The sequence below is a fragment of the Convolutriloba macropyga genome, chromosome 9, assembly GCF_964194025.1.
Source record: "Convolutriloba macropyga chromosome 9, txConMacr16.3, whole genome shotgun sequence".
NCBI lineage: Eukaryota > Metazoa > Xenacoelomorpha > Acoela > Convolutidae > Convolutriloba > Convolutriloba macropyga.
This window is the reverse complement of record NC_134476.1, coordinates 17483615-17508554: the sequence shown is the minus strand read 5'-3', so window position 1 is coordinate 17508554 and position 24940 is coordinate 17483615. Positions and strand designations below refer to the sequence as shown.

Here is a 24940-nt window from a genome sequence, read left to right as displayed (position 1 = left end):
AACTGTTACGTACATCTTTTAAATTTCTTGTGAATTTAAATCAGATTGAGTAAACTTTGGAAATCATATGCGGTGAATTTTTGTAAGAAAAGCGGTGAATTTCGTCTTGAATTTTTGTAAGAAATGCGGTGAAATGTGATGAATTATTTTTTTTACCGCATTCACCGCTTTCACCGCATCTCTTACATTATTTTGCCACAGTAGTCGATGTGGTTATTTTTTGTACGAAATGCGGTGAATTTTGCGATGAATTTTTGTAAGAAATGCGGTGAAATGCGGTGAAATATTTATTTTCACCGCATTCACCGCAATCACCGCATTTCTTACAAAAATTCACCGCATTCACCGCATTTCTTACAAAAATTTACCCCAAAATCTCGACCCGGGCTCGGAAAACCTGTAAACTGAAATCTATCAGAACTAAAATAGCAGTAAACTAAATTAACAAATAAATATACCAAAATTATACCGCTCCTAACTCAAAAGTGAGTGGATGTCGAAAGCAGATGCTAATGTTTCTAGACGATGTAACTTTGAACGCACGACGCCCCCCTCGTGCGTTCATCTTCGGTCTGGTTATACTTGCTTCCGTCTGGGAACTCAACCTGGGTAGACTTATGCTATCTCTACTCTGGGGTGTTGGTATGGTGCAACTAAAGGCATACATCTATATTTCATATTTACATCAGCGTTTATGTTTTTCTTAATTTTCTTTTTGAATGACAGAATTCGCCTTTTGACAACTTCTCTGGCTCATATTTTACTCGTTTGGTTTTGTTCCGTATGTATGCAAAATGTATATGAACGAATAGTGCCTGGAAGGTTCGAATCAACGGTCAAACGCCTTGCTTCTCAGCAGAAGCCCATTTTTATAGAAAATAATATGTAAAGCGTTTTTGATGAAGGGTAAATAATATAAATCAAAGACCCACATATTTCATATTTTTTGATAATTTCTCAGAATTTCTAAGTATCAAAACGAGTCAATTTTCTGCTTTTGAAAACAACTTCTATCGCATGAATTTTTTCAATGGATTATACTGTGAGAGATCAAATCCAGATGAACCTGGAGTCTTCATTTGAGTTAACAGAGGACTGTAAATAAAAGGGGTTACAATCGAAGATGAGAATTCTGACGTAAGATAGTAACGAAAATCGCCCCAACGTTTGCCCACAATTGCGGGTCCAACAAAGCGAGCTGGATTTACTGGTGCACCAGTGATTGGTTTTAGACTGAAATTAGCAATGGTCACAACTGTTCCAATAGCCAGAGCACTGGTTCCCTTTTTGACTGGTTGCGCTGGATCATTGCATCGCAGCACCTGAATATGGAAAAAAACAATATGTACATCTATTGTGCCTTCTAGCGGCCAGATTTAATTACTCTGGAATACAGGGCAAAATCTCTATTCTTTTGATAGTTTAATCCCATATCAGTATCACTAAAACAATATCTCACCTGAAATTATTTTTGAAAAGTGCAAAGCGTTCAGGAAAGGTTATTAGAGTTTCCCGTACCGAACCTCCAGAGTAGATCAGAGCTGGAGCAGGGTAATTCCAGCGTTAGGTGCACTATCAGAGCTGGAACAGAGCTCCCCCAGAGTAGGAGACCTCTCAACTCTGGGTATTGTCTTAACAGAGTAGAACACAGGGTAGGTCTACTCTGGAGTCTGTCTTGATAAGAGTTGATCACAGAGTAGGTCTACTCTTCCGTCAGTTTTGACAGAATTGATCACAGAATAAAACTAATAGCAGAGTACAACGCGCGCGTCGAAATGTGAGTGGGTCCCAGGTTGAGGGGCCATCCGATAGAAACCTCTGATCAGACCATCCCAGAAAAAAGTGTCCACTGGTCAAACTAAAGTGCGCTCAAAACAGCGTGTGCACTCGAATGCGTCCAAAACTGTCTCTGATCAGACCTTGCCAGACGAAAATGACCTCTGAACAGACCGAAATTATACAGTGACCAAGAAATCAGACAGATTTGTCCCAGAGTAGGCCTGCTATGAGCCAGCTCTGTCAAGAGTTGTCCCAGAGTAGGCCTGTTGTGAGCCAGCTCTGTCAGGAGTTATCCCAGAGTAGGCCTGCTCTGAGCCAGCTCTGTCAAGAGTTGTCCCAGAGTAGGCCTGCTCTGAGCCAGCTCTGTCAAGGATAGCCCAGAATAGGACTACTCTGGGAGCTCTTCTGTCAAGGGTAACTGCATACTTATACTCTGGAGCTACTCTGAAAAGCGTAAAAAGTGACCTGATCAGACTCTGATCCAGCTCTGAGAGTTTCCCTGAATTTACTCTGTTTCAGTTCGGATCCGCTCTGGAGGTAGAGTACGGGTTGTGATAACCAAACAAACTGTTATCAAACCAGTACAAGCTTTAGTATTATTGAGTAAATAGAAGCAGTTCCTACCAGCATGGAAATTATTGACGTGAAGAGGAATTCGAAAACAGCTCCCTGTGTTTCGTACCCATCAATCATTTTCGGAATGCACCTGGTCAAACAAACAATAACTTGAAAAATAATCTATAAGGCAAAACGAAAAAATAATCCAAATTAACTTTAATTTCATTAAAAAAATTTTTTTAAGTTAATTGCAGTTATTTTGACCACGAAATAAATTGTCATTGATATTACTTATACACAGAGAAGAATTGATAACAACGCGTCACCGGACTCGAATATGTAAACCTGAGAGGCGAGTAAATTTACTTGGACTAGTCATAGTACTCCTGTTTGCAATCCTAATGCATTTCAAGAGAGCACTTCAAATCGGATTTCGCTATTGGTTATTCCGCCTTTGAGTTATTATTTATTTATTAGGGAAAAGATATTATTGATCGTGTGTTTTATTTAAGTAAAATAAAATCCATATGGCGAATAAAACAATTCAGAGGCACATAAAAAAATTTTTGTGAGTGAATTATCTCATGGTCCTAATATTGCAGAAAACGTTTTGGCAATGAATACAGAAGACGAAGGATCTAAATAAAAACCACTTGGTTATTGCTACATGTTGGAAAAATATATATCAAACACTATTATTTTCTAATTAATAACAAACTAAGGTTCGGTTTTCTTGAAACAAATAATAAAAAAGGTGTGTTACTTCTGCTACCCTTCTGTCTATTGAAATAAATTAAACATTTCGTATGGCTTAAGAATTTTTGCTATAATTTTTTGTTAGATTTGTCTTAGACGTTTCTTTTCTAATTGTAATTGGAAGTGCGTTCTATTTTCGAAAAAAAGTTACCAACTGTTGAACCATTGATCCATTCTGACTTACATTTCGGTTCTAAGAAAAGGTTATGTCTTCATTGTTTACAATAAATGGCACGTTTCTAAAAATTCTGAAATGTTTTTTAGAGTGTTTTCATTTTTTTGAAGAAAATTGAAAAAAATATTCACTGATCTTGTTATTTGGATTTAAGTCTCTAGAAGCAGATCTCCGGCAGAATTATACTTGGTTTTCAGAAAGCAAAATTTTATGACCCAGTTAATCTGTTTGTTAATTCTGCCGATAGAGTAAGATAGAGCATTTTGGAAAAAAATAGCACTATAATCTAAATGAGATAACACGAATGATTTAAAAAAAAAGTTCTTGTTTTTAACGGTACTTGATGGCGACCCAAGTTTTTTGATCTGATTCTTGCAGCCTTTTCGCTGCTTTAAGGGTGAACAGTTCATAGTATGTTTAAAAGTTTCGATGAATTTCAGAATTTTGTCAGGCTCATTTATTTGATGCATTGATCTTCACCAATCTTGCAGCGCGATGTGTTGGTTGAAATTTCGTCTTGGATAAAAATGATGTTACGTCTGAAATCATCTTTTCTTATGATTGTGATCTATCTTTGTTGATGACTGAGATACAAAAATGAAGTGATGAACTCGAAGAATCGACTCTAGAAATTCGACTTCAAAAATATGATTTTTCAAAATAAAACAGTGGTCAATTAAGGAATTTGTTTCACTGTTTGTCTGTGCTGCCTCCGTTTGATTAATGTAACATAGCCCATTGTTTGCTATGAAAATATCAGGTGACTGTCTACTTTTTGCACCTAACATGTTTTTTTTGTAATCTTCGAACATAATTAGATAGTTTGTATACGAGTAAAATTTTGAGATGTCTACAGTCCTTTCAACCAGAGAAAAATTAGAGAAGATTACATTGGGGTAGTGCGCTAAATTAACGAGTTGTTTTGATTTTGAAGACTTACTAATTTTTGTCCACATCCTCAGAAAAACTTTGATTGTTTGTGTTCAACTCATTTCTGATTTTTATTATAAAGTGCCTGGAAGCCCAAATAACTAACGCTCCAGCTCTTTAAACATTAGGGAATGATGATGTGCTCTAGTCAATAACTTGATGACTATACCATAGAAAAACTGGGGATTGTCAGTTGTTTATTTATTCATGTTTCAAAAACAACTAGGAATTAAATTTCATCAAAGTTTTCCAAAAAACGAGACAATTGCTCATGTTTACTATTGAGGTTTCTACAATTCATATAATGAAACTTGGAAAACTCCTATTTTATCCCTGACACATCATTGCACTTTGCAATTCTTGTTGTGTTTTAAAAATTCGACGAACAAATGTTTCTTTAAATGTCCCCACTTTTTTGTAGAAAAACTATGATGAATATAAGTAGATGAATATGTTCAATTTTCTGAATCTTAATTATAGTCCTAAATGTACTTTATGATCCTAATGTATATTTATGGTCCTAATATTGCAGAAAAAGTTTTTGGATTGAATACAAAAAACTAAGGACGCTGGTAAAAAGAAAAACCTTAGAACAAAAATCCACAATATTTAACTTTATTTGGCAATCTTTGAACCAATCGTATCAGAAACCCGAGAAAACGATAGAAGGTTGGGGGTACTAACTCAAAGCGACATGAATTGACTCTACAAGCAAACCAAAATTGTTAAAAAGAGTTGAGTTTATATATCGGAGTATAATACCTTTGGATTGATGAACAATGTTGCCCCAACCCGCCCTATATTGTGTGTTTAATAAAAACACGGTAAATTTTCGTACCAGTTTATAATATTTTGGCAACGATTAAAACAATCAACAGGGGCTTACGTATACACATTAATTTTAAGATACGCTCATTACTTTCTTTTCCTAATTTGCTAGTTGTCTAATGAACTTCTAACATTTCATTGTCCTCGATTCAATGATATTTTAAAACTAACATTTACAAGGATGGAACTCAAAATGACTTCCTATAATCTTTGACAATTTTCCGATTTTGTTGTCTATTAGTTATTGAGTCGCTTGTTATACTTCTCATTTCTTTGCTTTAATGACTTTCAAGATTGGAAAAAATAAACGTAATCTGTTTTAGTTTTTTTTCTTTTCCATGTTTTCTTCTTGGAATATCATAATAAACGAGAAGAGAAGCGAGAGAAAAAATCTATCCACAAAATTTCTCAGTCTAAACATTTTCTTCTTTCCATTTTATATATAAACAAGGCGGCTCGGTAATGTGCGATGGCACATAAGGTTCCGACCCCGCCCCTCCACAATTTTGGCATAATTGTCTACCAAATGAGGAACAGATAGAAAAACACAAAAATTATGTTTTTGGGAATCCCAAAAAACTCAAAAAAGCGCAAGTAATTTTCAAAAAATATTGTGTATAAACGATAAGATAATAAGCAAATAACTCAGAGGAGCAAAAATTGATGCAATTGATTGCTGTGATATGCCAATATTAAGAAAGCGAGTCAAGTTGAACAGCAAAATCAAACAACAACAAACATTAATTACATCAAAAAATTTATGTCCGTTTTGAAAAAAAAGAAATTTAATAACAAAGTTAACATACCATCAGATAAAGCTAAAACTCAACAAAATAACTTATAAATCACCAGAAAATAATTGGGACCAGTCCATAAAAGTTTTGGTAACAATTAGACAAAAAAGAGCAAAAACAAAAAAGCTAAAAAATTCGCTTTTTTTAAACAATTAAATTCAAATTAATAAAAACACTAGAAACCAAAAAAAATATTCCAAAGGTTTACGATCACCAATTCTACTAAAGAAGGGCATTAGAAACTGTAGTAGTATATGGCCAGAAAGTAGTATATGGCGACAAAGTAGTATATGGCCATTCATTAGTAAGACTAGGTAACAAGTTGACAAAAAAGCGAAACGTAAAAGTATGTAATAGTTTTGATTTTTTTTTCAAAGCAAAATTACATCCAAAGTCATGAAAGACATTAATTACAACAAGAACTATTTAAATAGGGTCACTTATTCATCCACAGGAAGCCATGAGACCTGCAAATATCCAGATTTTTTCTTGCGTGTACAAAAACAACGTCAAGTATGACAAAAACCAAATTAATTTACTTTTTTTGTGAAAAACCGGTGTCGAAGCCAGTAAGGTCATAACGAATACAAAAAAAACAACGAATACAAAAAAATAGATTTTGGGACATCGATCCCCTTTGACACCTTCCCTTGTCACCCATAATGTCATATTTGACCTGTATTTAACTAACAAGATCAGGTAACAAAAAGAAATTTAAAAAGAACAAAATTGCGAAGTTAAAAATTTTTTTTAGTTATGTTAAAGAATTTTTTTCAAAGTCATGGAAGCCATCAGCTACGTACTAATATCAGAAGATCTGCTCATCAATTTGTCCAAGAAAAACCGATGAAACCTAACCATTTACAGAAAATTTCATACGACCCAAGCGACAATGTAAAAATGACAGTTAAAGACAAAATTTCAATTAATTTCTTCAAGAAAGAGCTGTCGGTGCTGTCAAAACGGTATTCTATGTTGTTCAGCATTTTAATAAGTGCAATTATGATATATTTTGAATGCTTATAATGTGATATGAGAACTGTCAATAATGTGATAAGTTGCCAAAACTAGAAAAACGTGAAAAAACTGGCAAATATATTAAAACAAAAAACTGAAATCTAGTAGTATCAAAGCCAGAAAAGAATTACTTCAGGCTTAGAACCACAACCGAGACTACACTTCAAATCAGTAGAATGAAGAAATATTCTTTCTTTGCTGACACTAAGCTAGAAGTTGAACAAATTAAGAAAAAATATAGAGGAAAAGTTAATTAAGCCATTATTTATTTGAAAATCAATTATTTTTAAAGGTCGAAATGACCATAAACTTCAGGTAAAAATTTAAATGCATTAGCTTGGAGCTCCTTAGAAAACCAAATAGACCTACCACTCCTGCGCTTTGATTTGATATGTTCTGTTCCTTTTTATTTAAAAAAGATGTCTTTTTTTCAAAAAAAAAAGACCGACTGATTGCAATCCGACTTCTTTTTGGATTGTAACAGTCCAAGATTGACCCAAAACTAGCCCTGCTCTATTGCTTATTGTCCGTTAGGGACAATTGATTTTTCGAATGTTGTAGATATAGATAATTTGTTCGTTGAAAACTCAAAATTAAATTCTTCATTTCTGAAAACCAACGAGTAAAGTTAGCAAAAAACGGCGAAGTTTTAATTACAGAGCACCCTCAACGGACGACGAAGTAGGAATAGCCCCCTTCTGAGTATACAAAGATTGTATGAGTATTGTTTGGGGCTGTACTGCAGGCAAATTTAATCAAAGTGGACTAAAGTAGCTTATTTCGTGCCGTTTTTTGATGAAACAAGCTGAATTTTGTAATATTTATCCAGAATTTTTTTCCGAAAAATTAAATCAAAACAATCAACAATGCTTGTTTGTCTTTAATAATATAGTTAACGACACTATTCTCAAAAATTTTATTGAATTTTAGCAAAATTGACGAAAATTTAGGCGAAAATTCCGGAAAAAGTGAATAAACACAACGTGAATTCACTCTACTTTTCTCATAAGTTTAAACCTCGATAACTCCCTGTAGAAAACGAAAATTTAAAAAATCTTTTTAATTCCATATTCTACGCTGGACGAGCTTTCTAATGATACCAGTCTCAACTCTCTACGATGAATATATCGATCGGCGAAAATTCACGGAACAAAAAAAACCCATTTGAGTATATAGTTCCTCCCCCCTCAAGAGGGTCGGAACAAAAAAAAATGACCTTTTTGATTCTGCTTGTCAGCTTTTATTTAACTATCATCTTTCTAAAGCTTTAGAAGTTCAGATTTTGCAAATTAAAGATTTTTTTTTGGCAATTTAAGTAATTTAACATAACTAACATAATTCTACGAACTAAAAGTTATTATAGTTTTTGCCACGAATAAATTATAATGCGCAAATTTCTCCAAAAAATTACCAGAAGCAAATATCACAACAAAAAGTTTTGTCCAGAAACGAATAATTTGCAGTTCTGGAGGAAACTGACTTTCTGTTGTCTATTTTGACTGAAATAATTTATCCAGCACAATTGTGTCAGGAAATGGGCTTCTTAAAAAACTTTGACAACAGACAGTAAACAAGTCTGTTTGTAAGAATGTGGCGCAAATTGTTCAACAAAATCCTCAATTTGAAGTATGCTATCCCCAATTTCTCAAATTTAATTGAAAAATGAGTAAAAAATCTACAAAAAAACAGCAAATAAACATGTTTACTACAGCTGGCTGGAATTAACCTGTCAAAAACATCTTCACCAGGAGTTTCCTTTGGAAAGTCTTCAGTTGACCAATTCACAAATGCAGAGCCAGCTACACCCCCAAGCATTTGGACACTTATATACATTGCACCCTTAATAATAGGAATTTGCCCGTTCATCAGAAGCGACAGGGTTATCGACGGGTTAATGTGGCCACCGGAGACGGAATCGAACATCTGGACCAATACAGTAAACGTAAGTCCGGTTCCGAAAGCACTGGCCACGAGGGAATCTGGACTCCAGATTGGAACCAAACATGTTAGAAGGAATAGGAAGCTTCCCATGAACTCCCCCAGACCAGCTCTCCAGAATTCGGGCGTTTTGAGTTCTTCAGTGCCGAGATTGAATGTGCGGCCAAGGATCTGAGTGCCACTCTTTCCTGGCTTATCGATTAGGTCCTGAAATAAGATTTGTGCAATAATTGGGAGAATTTTATTTTTTTTAATACTTTAATTTGTTGCGGTCGAGAAATGATTACTCACTCTGGCTGAATTGGAATGGCATGAAACCAAATAGATCAAATCATCCACTTAATTATAATGATTACATATATTCTATCAATGTTTCAAGTGTACTTTGCTTAAATTCCTTAAATTCAGAGTCTCGTAGAAATCTTACAAGATTGCCGCAACATTTTGATTCTCTTTATGGTTTTTCTTTCAAGCTAAGAAATTGGTCCCAACATTACTTAAACAATTTGAATATGCTGTTTTGGAACTTTAAAAAACGGTGACAGATTTTAGCCTAGATTCACTTCTTAAAAGGTTAATGCAAGGTCTTGAGAGCTTTCAATCTATTCTTAGGGCATACGGAACAATTTTGTAATCGTTTCGAATGTCTGTACTTTGTAACATGCTGCCCTGATTGATATCTCTTGCTGACATGATTTGTACAAGAATCATACAAGTTTTAAACTCGCGTATCACAAGGGGACCATCTTTGCCATAAATAAAAATCATTGAATTGGCTCTCTGGGTTTACCGTGATATAAAGAAGATTTTCGATAATAAAGCTTGAGTTTAATACTAAGTGACTAAGAGACGAAGAGTGACAAAGGTCAACATAAATAATTTTAGATAAGTGGACACCCGGATCATACTTCATACTAACATTGTAAATCAGGGTATTCTCAGTCTGTATTTTTACTATGATCAGATTATGATCATGTCACTTTTTACACTGTTCAGACAAAAATCATAGTAAAAACAAGCTCTCTGAAAACACTCTGAACAGCACAAAATCTAGTTCTGGATTTGCTCTGGGCAATTTTAAACAACATACTGTGAATACTCTGAATCAATTTTTTCTCAGAATGATTTCTAAAATTTGCGTGCATTCATGAAATGTCTGGACCAGGCATTCTGGGGCGTCCTGTCGAAGGAGAAAGTAAACCATTTCTGATTATCGAGTTTGAGGAAATGCATAAATAGTTTAACAAAGTTAGTGTATATTAGTGATATACAATTGGAATAAAATGATTCAGCACTGATTTACTATGGCACTAGAATCCGGGCAGAAAAACTGTATTAAAGTTGAAAAACAGAATTAAAGTTGCTCGAAAAAAGAAAAAGATTGAAAAGGAAAAACCTTGCTTTTGAAAGCTTGAGATATTTTCAGATTTTTAGATGCCACACAAAAATTTATTTCTGTTTGTGATTTCAGTAACTATGCAAAATTATCAAAACTTAGGTCTTTATTATCTTTTGGTGCCTTATAAATTATATCATTGAACCTTTAAACATAAAAACAATTGTTTTGTACATCTTTTGCTTAAAATTTCCTTTTCCAAACAACCAAAAATCAGCACTCTGTATAGCAACTTTTTTGTCTGGTTTCTTCGTCATCATGCCAGCGAATTCACAGAACTATTTGTAGTGTGAAAACTTTCAATGAATAATTTTTTATTGCATTTTTTCGTAGATATGTACTGAAGGCGTGGAAAATCTCTCTTGTTGCGATGTGGGAAATCTATTATGTTTGCAAGATATGATTCTTGTTCAAAACATTTGAAAGCAATTTCAATTCCCTAGAAATTGACTAAGAAATAGAAAAAGAAAAAATTTGAATCCATCACCATACTAAAACCTCATTGTAATGAGTATATATTCTCAGCATGGTCGGTGTTTTCCGCAAATATGTGCTAAGACCAGGAAAGAATGCGAGTGTGAAAAATGGTGACACGCTCAAACGCTGGTTTGTACGTTGGCAGTTTTCGCATTTTAGGTGTTCGAAAATGGTGAAAGTTTATTGATTCCAATCCTTTGATAGCGTCACCGATTCTAATCTAGTCCTTTTATTTAGATGGATTTGTCGTCAATTTAAACATTGCTCTACTGTCACTAAAATTTGCATCAAGGATTTAGCAAATTTTGTTTCGATTTGTCCACTTTTTGTATGCAATGTTCTCTTTGTCACTGCTTTCAGCAAATGTGGTTTACAAAACGTATCCTAGTGATTAGTGAACTTACAAACTGCAACAATCGTGCAAGCTGATTCAATACTTTGCAAGATTCTTCAGTCAAAAGCTTTCTTTCTCTCTGTCTTCAGTGCTATAACCCCAACCCCTCTCTATGCCTCTTTTATGGTGCATTTAGATGTTCATTTATATGTTTGTCTGTTTTTTCAGTGCGATAACCCCCGCATGCTTGTGACCCCTTCGAGCAGCGCAATAACTCCCCACATTTGTTCATGGCCTCTTCGCGCATTAGTTTTAGCTATTTAGGGTCTTTGTTTTTTCTTTGGTGGCTAGGTCAAGTGAGCTCCCTATGGAGCTCAGTAATTCGCCGGCTCTAGTCTTCAAAGAAACTAAAAAGGCTCATGCAAAAGCTAAGACAAGTTTACTTGCTGCAAAAATCTGCAACCCTTTCTCCGTTGGTCCCTTTCCCCCGCATTTGAATCGAAAAGCTTGCAAGATTCTTGCAAGTTTTTCGATTCATCTTGCAAGCTTTTCGATTCATCTTTTCAAGAAATCTTACAAGATGAATCGAAAAGCTTGCAAGAATTTTGCAAGTGAATCGATAAGCTTGCAAGATTCTTGCAAGTGAATCGAAAAACTTGAAAGAATCTTGCATGAATCTTGGTGCCGGTATTCATTCACTTGCAAGATTGCCTTGCAAGATTCTTGCAAGTTTGTTTTATTCATCTACCACGAGGGTAACGACACCTTTTACAACTCAAAGAAGTCCCAGCGGGAGTCGTAGTATTGCAAGATTCAATGATAGGAGACGTGCTAAACATTTAATCTTTTCTAAACTAACTGTTAAAACTGAATGTCCGATAAGATGCAACCAATAGTTTAAACAGAAAACCTTTTCAGTTCTCACCGTTTTCTCGTTATCTGTTCTCTCGCCCCCTTCTGCCTCTTGGTCAATATCAACAAGTGACGTCACCACTTCATCTCCCATTCCCTGACCACTTGTACCTGCCTCCTCATCCAGCGCCCCATAAGAGGGGAGTCCACTATCACTGACTCTGCTGACCTCTGCGTTCATTTTTCCAACTTCGCTTTTCACGCTGCCCGTTTCTGGTTCCTATTTAAAATTATATTTTGTGCAATTTGGAACAGAAGTTAAAAGTAGAAGTCAATTTGTACCAATCTTGAGGAACAAATATTTGCTCCAGACGTGTAATTGGAATCCCAGTCCACGTCCAACATTTCGGTCTGAACCAGCGATTAAAATATGTTATTTTTTTCCGCCGGCAGTTGATCATTTGTTAGTTGAAGAGTGAAAACCGTGAAAACAATGGATATATTTAAGGAACAATACAGAAAACCAAAGAAAAGGTTACAAGAAAAGGAAATAAAATGCAGAAATATTTGTATTTCCTCTATTTTAAAACCAACAAATGCTTGTCTTTGTTTTCATTTTTCTTCAAATATCCCCACAACTATAAATTATTTTTACTCAAGAATTTCCTCATTTTCTTCTATGGGAATAATTTTGAGAAAGGAGCTAACATTGTGTCAGATCTTTTTCACTGGGACTGCAAAAAATGATCAGGTAGACTTGTGCTAAAGTTGGAAAATAATTATATGCTTACCAATAGTTTCTCTCTTTGAACCATTTCAGCTGATTACATTAAATATAACTCCATTTTTTTCTATTCAATCAATTTCCGAGACGCAAAATTCCTCTGGATCAACTCTTGCCAAAGCTATAATCTGTCTTGAATCATAGCAACCGTGATCACTTTTTCGATCACTTGGTCTGACATTTTACTGTCTGCAAATTGCCCAAAATTGGGGCAATAATAGGGGAAATTAAAAATTAGGCAATTATGATTTCATCGAGGGATTGTTTTCCGAGCCAAACTCAAAAATTGTTTTTTTCTGGAATTCCGTCTAATGTTGTGTGCTCTTCGCTTTCACTTCGATCTCCAAAACTCAATAATTTTTTGTTTCTTTTTGCAGAAAAGTTAGATCAGAACAACGAAAACCGTTTCGTGTCTTTTGTTTATTGGTAGGCCTGAATTATAGTTGTGAATATCAAAGGAATGGTCGGTTTTGAACGCACGTAACCATCGGCTGGATAAGTTTCAAAAAACAAAGAACTCAAAAAAAGAGATCTAGATATTTATTAACGTTACTAGGAGTTAGACAACAGTTCATTACGAGCATCTACGGGTACAGAACTAGAATTATTTCCAAAGAATATGGCTGGCGCTTTTGGACACCGACTTCTGTTAGAAGCGGAAGGCGCCTCAATTTTGTGAAAATGGTTTTCACAAAGCAATTAAGAGCCTTAATACGGCTGTAAGGGCGTTTCACAAAATTCTAATCACTTTATTCCTTTTGCCGCTCATTTTTACGATTTAATGTTTTAGATGTTTGAGATTACTAAAATGAGGGATTTTGCTGCAATTAGGCTGCGGAACGCGCTTCTGTCAAACAAATGTTGCAGTGAAAAGTAATCATCACTTTTCAACTTCCAGTTTAAGAGTGAAAAACACTGATAACAAATTCCAAATAAAATCGGCCTTTTCGTTCAGAAAAAATCAAATTATGTTTCAAACGCACAACGTAATAACATAGGGAAGAAAATCTGGTAACAAAGACAAGTAAATCGACTCAAAAATTTAGTACCTGTAGGTGGCTCGTAATGTTTCTCATTCAGTGTTCATCAAACCGTTAGTTTGCTTCATTGTAATGATGAATTGGGAGAAAATTTGACATCCTTGCGCAATAATCAGAAAAATTACACAAAGAAAAATAAAATTAAAAAAAACCAAAACGTGAACCGCTAATTCCTAATCTGTGCCACACATTATTTAAGACCAAAAGTATTACTAAAGATGTTACTATGGCACTATTGAAATTTCTTACAGTGCATGAGGCAACAATTATTTTGTTTGTGGCAATGTGAATTTTGCCAAAAGGCCTCTCCTGGCTGAGCTAAAATATATGTTTGCAGATGGGGCCCGTACCAAACTACACATACGATTTGGTACTGGGTTCGTCTAGAAGCAATTCTTCATGAGTACTGATTCATATAAATCCTTTACTTGCCAGACGTTCAATCATAGTGATTTTGCAAAGGTCAGACTTGCACCAATTCTGATTTTGCACATACCAGACTGCGGTCAATTCTGATTTTTTGCTTGCCAGACTGTGTTAATTCTTATTTTTTTTTTAAAAAAAACAAAGGTTCAGAATATGTCAAAATTATTAAAATTGCTCAGAGTGAGATATATTTTAAATGCCAGACTGGGGCCAGCTCTGATTTTTTAGAGTTTGAGACTCTTTTGATTTTGGTCGGAAAATTGTTCAAAAAAAACCGCCAGTGTCCTTCACTTGTCAGACTCGGGCCATATCTCATTTTTCACTGTCCACACTGGGGAAATTTTGATTTTGTACCCAAACAAGGCGGTTCGTTAATGTGCGTTCGCACATGATGTTCCGACCCGAGCTCATCTACATTTTTGACTAAAATGTCAACCAAATCAAGAGATAACAAAAATAGATGTTTGAGTTTAAAACAATCGTTACACATTCTATCTACTAATTGAATTACTAATGCCATGCTTCATTACAGCACCAACGTGACCTGACATTGAAGAGACTAGAAAAAAAATAGCACCAACAAAATTTTGACGGCAAAAAATGAATATCTAAATTTAAAAGCACCTGGTAACAACGTCAAAATGCAGTCAGATAAAACCTTAACTACACAAGTTTACCTTTTACTAACTATACAGCAGATGAAAAGTTTTCTTAACGAGACTAGGTAACAAGCCGACAAAAAGAACGAACAGTGAGGCGAAACTTAAAAATTAATCAACATTTTTTGCACCAAGAAAATTCAAAAATCTTAAAAAACATTGGTTTTTAATAAAAAAATCCTTGATAAATTACTAAAAAGTCATTACAAAACCAAAAGCACCCGTCTGTGGTCAGACTATGCCATAGAAACAAACTAAAGAGAAACTCAAAAAATTACAAACGATTTGCGAAAACACAAACCTTTGCTACCATTAAAATCAATACCTATCATCTGAATATGTATTTTTAATTCAGTTGTTATTTCTGCTATTTCAGTTGAAGGATTTATATTGAAAGATTGAATAAGTTTACTTGGGCCACATTTAAAAACCATTGGGATCTGTTATTACGCGATTGTTCTGAAGGAAGAGAAAAAGAAACGCAAAAAATGGCCATTCAATAAACGTTCAGAAAAACGAAACAACAGTGGCACATAATATCAATATATATGTTATTTCTTGAAATACACGAAATTCGATGGGACATCTGATTGATGAATAGAAATTAAATTTGACGAAAGGAACCTATTCGCTATATACTGAATGTTTCGAGCAACATTATTCATTCAGTCCTCAATTACAAGCCTATGAGATCTGTGAGCAATTTACGGCTACCTAAAGAACAAAAACAGCGAATTCAGGAAAAAAAATTGAGCGACAAAAGGGTCGAAGGCATTAAAAAAATGAACTTTTCACTAAACACTCTTCAATTTTAAATTAATTTTTCAGGAGCAATGGGAAAACCTTTTTTATCAATATAATTTCAAAAAATCAACAAATATAAACAAATACATTAGACGCACGAAAATTGCGGGAAAACACGTATTATCAACGCCATTAAATTCATTAGCCTTCAACGGAAGCCAGTATATACAATAAATGATGCCTCGAGGGGACAATAAGTTTTTTGCCAATCGTATTTCATCAATAAGACCTTACAACAAGTTAATGACTATGAAAACAACAACAGAGAGAGGCAAAAACCACAAATTCAGTAGAAAAGTGCCTGAAGAAAATGTCGAAGCAACTCAAATCATAAGCTCTTCCCTGAAAAATTTATTTATGATCCGTTGAACTTCTTCCCTAAACCAATAGGGACTCTCAGCAGTAAGATGATGTGATAAGATTTCAAAAGGATCGAAAAACAAAATAAAGTACCCAAAAAAAATATGAATTCTCGTGGCATTGATGTTTTAAAACTAATAGGTAGAAGATAAAACCGCTAACCAGATTAATTTTGGCTATAGTAGAACGGAAATGGATTCTGTCAGAACCAACAATGACCAAGAGTATTCACGAAAAAAAATTAGGAATGGTTGAATTTCAAAAAAGTTTCGAAAAATTATTTTTAAACCCTTAACAGCCAGTAAACTCAATCTTTCATCGGAGCTCAATGACGATGCTCAGATATAACCCATAGGGAGGAAAATGATGTCTGTCATGCATAGATAGTTAAAAAGACATCACAATAAGTCTTATGACAGAAAACAATAACAAAAACAGCAAAAACTAAAATTCAGTAGAAAAATGCGAGAAGAAAGTGTCGAAGACAATTAAACCATTAGCTATTCTCTGAAAACTTTCTCTGTGATCCACTGAACGTCCTCTCTAAGCCAATTGGATTACAATAATCTTTGGATAATGTGATAAAGAGTTCAAAAGTGATCAAAAATTCAAAAAATCCAAAAAAAAAATTTAAAAAAATTGAAATCTTTGTCATTGAAGTCATATAACCAATAGCTAGAAGATAAAACAGCTAAACAGAATATTTTAAGTCGCAGTAAAAAGCAAGTGGGTCCAGTCAATACTGAAACTCACTAACAGTTCAAGAAAAATTTAGGAATTGTTATTGTTCAAATAAAATTTTCGAAAAGTGATTTTTATTTTAACAGACATTAAATTCAATAGCTTTCAACGGAAGTCAATAAAAACGCTCAAAGATGCCCCGGTGGCAGTACATTTATGTTTGTCATGCATAGGTATTCATTATGAGATCACAGTAAGTATAATGACTATTAAAACAACAAAAAAAAACAGGAGAAAACCAAAAAATCAGTAGAAAAGTGCAAGAAGAACGTGTCGAAGCCATTTAAACCATAAATTTTTGTTTAAAATTTTTATTGGTCATCCACAGAACATCATTTTTAAGCTAATGGGAACTGTCAATATTTGGATAATGTGATAAGATTTCAAAAGTAACCAATAATACGTAAAAATCCAAAAAAAATTTTAAAAAATTGAAATTTTTTGTCATTGAAGTCATATAACCAATAGATAGAAGATAAAACCGCTAACAAGTTTAATTTTGGTTGCAGTAGGAAGGAAGAGGGTGCTCTCACCCCTGGACTGACTTACAATTCACTATAATAAGATTATGATTCTTTAATATTCAAAAAAAAATTCGAAAAATTATTTTTTAAGTCTTAACAGCCATTAGCCGCCCCCTCAATGAAATAGACATGTTCACTTAATGCTCATTATGGAACATATTGCACTGTTAGTCAATGAATCCCTACCATAGGACTCCAAAAAAAAATAGTAAAACTTCAAAAAGAAATTCAAAATTTCATTCAAAATTACGAAAACTCAGAATCGAAGCCAAAAAAAACATGAGCAATTCCTTGAAAACGACGTTTTTTGTTCATTGCGCTTCATTCGACTATAAAGGAGTTTTGTCATTAATAGAACGTCGATATAAAATGTGACTTGTCTCTAGGTGACTTAAAAAAGCAAAAAAGAGAAAAGTTTTATTAAAAAAAGGCTCTCAATTAGAGTTCGATTTTTTTTTGATAGTGAACTTCCCTATGAGACCAGAACTAGTCTTTCTATCGCCTTGCATTCAACTTTTACGAACTCAAAATTTATTCTTTTTATAGAAATTTGAATTAATGTTTTCGTAAAAAAGATCTTAGTTTGAAGAAAATTGTACTAAAAGTGAACAATCATGCTAAAGATCCCATTGTTCACACAAAACTTCAATCCTCGATAACTCCTCGAAAAAAAAACGAAATTCAAAAAAATCTTTTTACTTTTGAATTCTACGCTGGACCAGCTTTTTAATGATACCACTCACATTTCTCTACGACGAATATATCGATCGGCCAAAATTCACTGAACAAAAAAAAAAAAAACCCATTTGAGTATATAGTTCCTTCCCCCACAAGTGGGGTCGGAACAAAAAAGTCTACAATTTTGCCATTATAGATAGTGTAGACAGAGTTCATCTGAAATTTTCAAAAAAAAAATGGCGATTTTGTCTATTTTGGGGATGTAATTCGGTAGAAAATTGCTGAATATGGCTAAAATCTGGCTGATATTGCATCATTGTGACCACTTCTGACCACCCAGGGTCCTAGTTGACCAATTGTGATAGCTGTGGGGTGTTTTACGTGCACCCCGGGAAGATGGTTAAAAACTAATCCCAAAATCGTGGCACATTACAAAATTTTTCGAGTTTCAGAAATTTTACTCGCATTTTTTTCGAAAAGCTTTGATTTGGGAATCAACTTGCCAAGTGAGACACAAGTTTGATAGGGCTAATACACCTGATATTGTAATGATTCAGTACTGATTTTATTTGAAAGACTTGTTTTTTTCCTGGTATATACATGCCCGGTACTGAATCGTACGTGGAGTTCGGGGGCGCAGTTAGATTGTAGTCTGTAACACAAACTAGCCTGTATTTCAAGGAGCGCTTCAAGCTTGCTTTTATCCGAATTATTGTTGTTGTCGCAATTTTTCATAGTAGTTGATTCTCTCAGAGCAGAATTAAATTAACCACTAACCATTTCGATTCTTGTATCTTCTGTTGTTGTTTTTGGCGGCTGGTGATCAGAATCAGTACGAAAAATGTCCAAATTTTCAGGATTTCCAAGAGGTGCCAAGTTAGATTTGTCGACTGAACCGTAAGAATTAACACGCCCATTTTTGATTTTGTTCTGTTCTTTATTTTCTGTGCTTTTCTCAGCTACTGACATTTTCACCTTCACTTCCTCGGGCAATTGTTGGGTGGTTACTTTGGGTAGATCCAAGCTCACTGGTGGTTGAAAATCGTCATGTTTTGGGTCAACAATTTCCCAGTCTTCTTGGCTCTCTGGTGTCGGCTGCTCATCGTCATCTGCGATCTCCGGGTTTTCTGTTTCGACATCAATTTTTCCCAGTGTTTCATCCTTTCCTTCCCCAATTTCAATGGTTGTTTCTTTTTGGGTAGGCTTCTGTTTTCTCTCAGAATCAGAATGATCCATTGGGTCTGCTTTCTCATAGTTTGAATCGTTTGAATTGTTCTGGTTCGCATCTGGTTTTTTCTCTGTATCTCGAGGGCTAAACGTAAAAAAGTTCCATGGAAGAAAACTAAAGAAGCCTGTCTTCGCCTTTATTTTCTCTGGTTGCCGATCGGGCGCAAAATTCTCCGCTGGTACTTCACTTTCTTTTTGGCTTTCTTGACTCAGCTCTTTGTTTATTGAAGAAACTGTCGCTATTTCTGCTTCGACTATTGGTACCTCAATTTCGTCTGTTTTAACGGATTGAGTTAATTCCGCGTTTTCTTCTGGTATATTTCCCCTTATTGGCCCTTCAGTAACTGAACTGTTCAATTTTTGTTCATTATCCTGGGTTGTCTCCACAAGATCAGTTATAGTTTTTTCCAGTGATACAGGAGCCTTTTGTTGAACAGTTTTGGCAGGATTTTGGTAATCTAATGAGACTTTTGGTTTCGTGGAATTTTCGACGCCAACTCCAGCTTTAACTTTGTCATCCAATGGGATTTCTGCTACAGCAGACACATTGACATCAGCCTCAAGTTCCACTAAGTCATCAAACAAGGCTTTCGGTGCAGCATTCTCCTTTACGCCAACACCAGCTTTTACTGTGTCATTAGTTGAGGTTTCTGATTTTGCGGACTTTTCAACACCGACCTGAGGTTTAAAGTTGTCATCTAATGAGGTCTTGGGTTTCGTAGAGTTTTTGAAACTAAATTCTTCGACCTTTGCTTTGTCATCGACTGAGGTTTCTGGAACAACAGAACTGGTGAAGCCAAACTCTGGCCGCTCTGTACGGTTATCCAATGCGGTCTTTCTTACATCAGACTCTTTGACGACATGCTCTGGTTTCACTTTATAAATTGATGAGGTTCTTGATACATTAAGCACCTTGACTTCTTTAACTTCAGGAATTATTTCGCTAGTCAATGATGCCATTGATATATCAGGCACGTTAACGACAACCTCAGAGTTTATTCCGTCATCCAATGATCTTCTTGCTTCAGACAACTGTGAAATAGCAACTTTGGAAACATCAATTTCATCCATTCTGGTCTTTGTTACAGCAGACTTTTGACCTTCGACATCGGGTTTAAGTGTGTCGTTCAAGTACGTCTTTGATACAACAGACTGTTTGACCCCTAACTCTGTTTTTACGGTTTCAGTCGATGATGTATCTGGTTCAGTTTTTTGCTTCAGACCGACGTCAAGTTTCACACGGTCACCCTTTAAGGTCTGTGGTACTGCAATTTCTTTGATGTCGAATTGAGTCGTTACTGATTCATCCAATGAGGACTTTTGTTCAGAGGTGTCCTTGTAACCAGCCACCAGCTCCACCTTATCCTCCAATACAGTCCTTGGAATAACAGACTCTTTGATGACACCCTGGGGCTCTACTGTGCTAATCAATACAGTAGTTGGTACAGCAGCATCCTTAACTTCATCTCCAGGCTTGGCTCTATTGACTGATAATATGGAATCCGTATTTAAGAGTTCTTCAACATAGACTTCAGCTTCTCTTATGTCGTGCGATGCACTTTTTTGTACGGAAAATTCTTCGATTGCATTTTCTTTTATAACTTTGTCCTTCCTTGAGGTTTTCTCAACAACAAGCTCTTCAACGCTAACTTCGGACTTTTCTCTGTCATTCGTTGAAAAATTTCCTTGATGGGATTCTTGGATGCTGTCCTCTTTGCTTTCTCTGAAGTCGAATGAGAAGTTTATTGGAGAAGACTTCTTAGCTCCATCTGCATTTTTTACAATGTCAGACTCTGATTTCGGTACCGAAAACTCTTTCTGGCCAACCTGGGACCCTTTTCTGTTTTCCGATACAAAACTTTGAACTGCAGATTCTTTGAGCCCATCAGTAGTTATTGTTCTGTTTTCCAATGGAAAAACTTGTACAGAATATTCTTTAACAAATTCTTCAGATTTTTCGCTGTTGTCTGATTTTGATTCTGTTACAGACAATTTTTTGAAGTTTTCCACAGTTTTTGTCCTGTCGTCTGACGTAGCGTTTTGCTCAGAGGGGTCTTTTGAACCTTTCTCACGTGTTGCACCGACACCCTGCACTGAGGAATTTTCCTTCAGGCTTTCTTCAAGTTTTCTGATCTTCTCTTCCCAGGTCACAGTACCATTCTTTTCAAAGTTCGGCACCGGAGCTTGAATGGAAATTTTTTCAAAAGTCTCAGTTTCCTTCATGTCAAAATGTGATCCGTTAGAAGCAATTGAATTTTCCTCTGATTTTTCCGTTCGCAGGGATCTGAAATCTGGTAAATTAGACTTTTCTTGATCTGATTCAGTGCTTCGTTTTTCATAATTTTCAGTGCCTACGAGGTTTTCCTCAATTTTGAAACTGTCTATGCCATTGACGTTTGAATCTTTCTGATTATTTTCGGTCACTTTGTGCATTCTAGATAATATTTCTTCTCTCTGTGTTTTGTCGAAGTCCATATCAAGTTCCTTTAATTCAGGATAAGAGGTCAAGTTTACCGCATTTTTTCTTTCAGTTTCCTCACTGTTTTGAGATTGGCTGATAATTGAGGTTCCTATTTCCTGTTCCTTTCCTGTTCTTTCTGTCAATTCCGTTTGGGATCCAATCAATATTTTGTTTGAACGCGCCCATTCTTGTGTACCATTTTTTTCCTCCTTATTTTTAGACGGTTGAACCATTTCTTCGTTATCAACTACCTCTCCAGACTTCATAATCTCAGTTTTGTTTACTGTTGTTATTGACAGTTTTTTATCACCATCAGAAGCAGCCTTCACATGATTGTTTTCCTCAATCGTTTCGACAGATATCGCTTTGCTTCTGTCTCGTGTTTCTAGCACTTTACTACCAGAATCATTTATTGTCGCGGTTGAGTCATTGGTTATTATTTTGCTACTCGATTTTCCCGAAAACTCTATCGCTGACTGTTTCGACACTGGCTTGTTTCTATCTTCAACTTTCGCATCAAATTGGCCCACTGTCATTGATGAAAACAAGTTTTTGTTCACATGGTTTATTTCTTCTCTCTCAGATGGTTGCGACAGATTGGAAACAGAAGTTAAAGTTAATTTCTCGAATTTTGTCGTGTTTTTAATATCTGACATACCTGTTGGTGCGGGTGAATAAACTTGATTTGCCCGACTATTTTTCCTGACCTGGCTAGAGACTGATTCAAAATCTATCGTCCGGGTCGTTCCTATATTTAAACCACTCAGAATGCTGCTTTCGTCAGTTTTCCCAAATTCGTCACTAGTTTTTTCCATACTTTCACCGCCACTTACGGCCGAAGTTGTTATTTGTTCTGATTTACCAACGACAAAATTTGGTTTTTCAGAAATTGGATAAGGAAAATTTTGCTCTGATTTCCTATTTGACGATACCTCTATCGTACCCTCTGATCCTGATTGGATGACCTGTGAAGTTTGTCTCACTTCCCTTACCTCAGTCACATTCGAAATTTTTCGTTCTTTTGATGAGCCTTCGCTCTCACTTTCGGTTGTTTTCAGTGTGCTGCTTTGGGTAGGCTCAAAAATGGTTGATGTTACTGTAGTTTTGTTACTTCCGCCGAACGCTTCAATACCTCTTGATTGGCTGATTTTTCTTTCTCCACCTTCTTTCGTAGATTGCATAACAAGAGTCGTTTTCATACCTTGTGATACAGAACTGAGCTCATTCCCAGTTTCTAGTCCAATATCCATGATTCTGTTAGTACTAGTAACATTTGAAGTGATCTCACTTATGCCCCCTGTTGACTTAGGTTGAGATGTTAGCTCGTTCGTCCTTTTTTCGTCCTCATTTATCGACTGAGTAACGAGAGAAGCTTTCATCTGCTCCGATGTAATGCTAAAGTCATCGACAGCTTTAGGCGGTGCCATATCTGAATTAGTTTTTTGTTCTTCTTGATCTATGGCAGATATTGACGGGGTTAACCCCTCGTGCTCACTCTGGGTGACTTCTGTTTTTGACTCAGCTGTGGTTCCAGTTGAAATAGTCTGTCTTGTTTCGCTTTTCGACTCCTTTTTGCTATCTCTTTTCACTCGTTTCAAGACGGTGTTCTTCACTCCGTCTCTCACCTTAGCTCGAAATTTTGCCTCCTCTTTCAAAAATAAAGACATTCCCTTACTATTAGCAGTTTTTGGCTTTTGCCTATGTTGTTCTTCCGGCAAGTTGACAACTGAGCTCTGTGAGTCTTCTTCTGTCTCACTGAAACCCACATCCGATTTGCTGGTTATATTTTGCGAAAACGCGAACCCCAAATTTTCCCTGTCATTTGGCTCAATCAATTCTGTGTTTCCAGATTTCTCTTGCTGAATAGTTCCAGTCTGATTTGAACTCAAGGATTCTTTTTCTGCTGGCAGCTGATTAAAAATTTTTAGTTCTTTTTGCTCAGTTTTACCCTCAATACTTTCCTCAACCTCCCGGCCAGATACTGAATTACTAACTACAACAGTCCTTGTTGTTGTTGAGGATGTTCTGGAAGAGACCAAAGGATTCTTTTCGTAATCTTGCCATATTTCATGACTTGTTGCATCTCTGCTCTCTCCTCCACTGAAACCTGAAGTCGTCATTTGTTCTCTCATTTTTTGTGTGATCACAATCGGTTCTCCCGAATTTTGAAAGCTTTGACCAGTAATAGTGCTTATTGATTTTTGTTCAGAACTTTGACCTATTTGACCGACCATTAGCGTTTGGATCCCCTCGCGTGCTTCGAGAAAGTCCATATCGGAATCATCTTCAGATTTGGACACGTATCTGCGGTCAGTTATGGTCATCGACCTGCGGTTGCTTTGCCCTGCATCGCTCATTGTCGAAGTTTTTATAATTTTGCGAGTCGTAATGACGTTTGCAGAACTTTCGCCTGATGCTCCAAACGATTCTAGTTGAGATGATTGGTCGTTTGTTCCCGTTCCATCTTCATGTATGGACTTGGTAACAACATAAGTCTTCAAGCCCTCTGAAGCAGTACTGAAGTCTTTCCCAGACTCTCGTCCAATATCGATACTTTCTGGATTCTCAGTAAAATTTGAGGCACTTTCACTTGAGATTGCTTTTGACAGCATTTGTGCCGTTTGCTCGTTCATTGCTTTTCCGCTCTCATTCATAGACTGAGTTACAACAAAAGTTTTAATTCCTTCTGATGTGCCACTGAGGTCCGTACCAGATTTGCTTGACACCAAATATGAACTGTTTCTTTGTTCTGGCTCATCAATAACGTAAGTCGAAGTTATAATACTCCCTGTAACGTTCTGAGTGACCTTTGGATCTGACTCATCTATAGTTCCATATGAGACAATACGTTTCGTTTCACTTTTCGATTCTTTTGTACTCTCTTTTTTCACCTGTTTAAGAACTGTGTTCTTCATTCCGTCTCTTAACTTGGCGCGAAAAGCAGCTTCGTCAAATGAAATTACAGATCCGCCTTTCAGTTTTGTTAGTTTTGATTCAACTTCCGTTTCTTGTTTCACTTGATCTACGGCTGACCCTTGAGAATTTTGTTCAATTTTCTCAACTCTGAAACCTGGCTCCCTGGGTATCTGTTCCTGAAACACCTCTGCTGGTTTTCCCTTCGGCTCTTCTTGACTTTCATCTCGTAGCTGACTGATTGCCGACTCGATCTTTAATTCCGATGTTTCAGCATTGCCTTCGTCTTTATTCTGGTATAAGTTCTTCGACTGAGTTTTGGTAATTTTCTTGACTAGTTTGCTCATGCTCTCGATTTACAATACCTCCTTTCTTTGAAAAAAACTTTTCCAACAAAATTTTGGGCAAATTGTGAGTTCTTTATATGCTTAAAATTGACCGCAACCTTGTAGAAAGGTAATTAGATTAAAAAAGGATGCTCGTTAATGT

At 35.7% G+C, this 24940-nt stretch overlaps 1 protein-coding gene across 7 annotated transcripts in view; it reads right to left on the bottom strand.

The window, feature by feature from the left end:
• Positions 1-478: 478 nt before the first annotated feature.
• Positions 479-24940, bottom strand: part of LOC142345647 (uncharacterized) — a 28953-nt gene continuing 4491 nt past the window's right edge. For 6 of the 7 annotated variants that reach the window (XM_075397819.1, XM_075397820.1, XM_075397818.1 and 3 more), the window contains exons 3-7: positions 18628-24823; positions 11908-12114; positions 8564-8982; positions 2404-2485; positions 479-1322 (exon numbers count right to left, since the gene is read on the bottom strand). In XM_075397819.1, coding sequence (XP_075253934.1) covers positions 1011-1322; positions 2404-2485; positions 8564-8982; positions 11908-12114; positions 18628-24798 — 7191 coding nt within the window. In that variant the 5' untranslated portion in view covers positions 24799-24823 and the 3' untranslated portion in view covers positions 479-1010. The remainder of the gene's footprint in view (positions 1323-2403; positions 2486-8563; positions 8983-11907; positions 12115-18627; positions 24824-24940) is intronic. The other variant, XM_075397823.1, reaches the window with a different exon arrangement.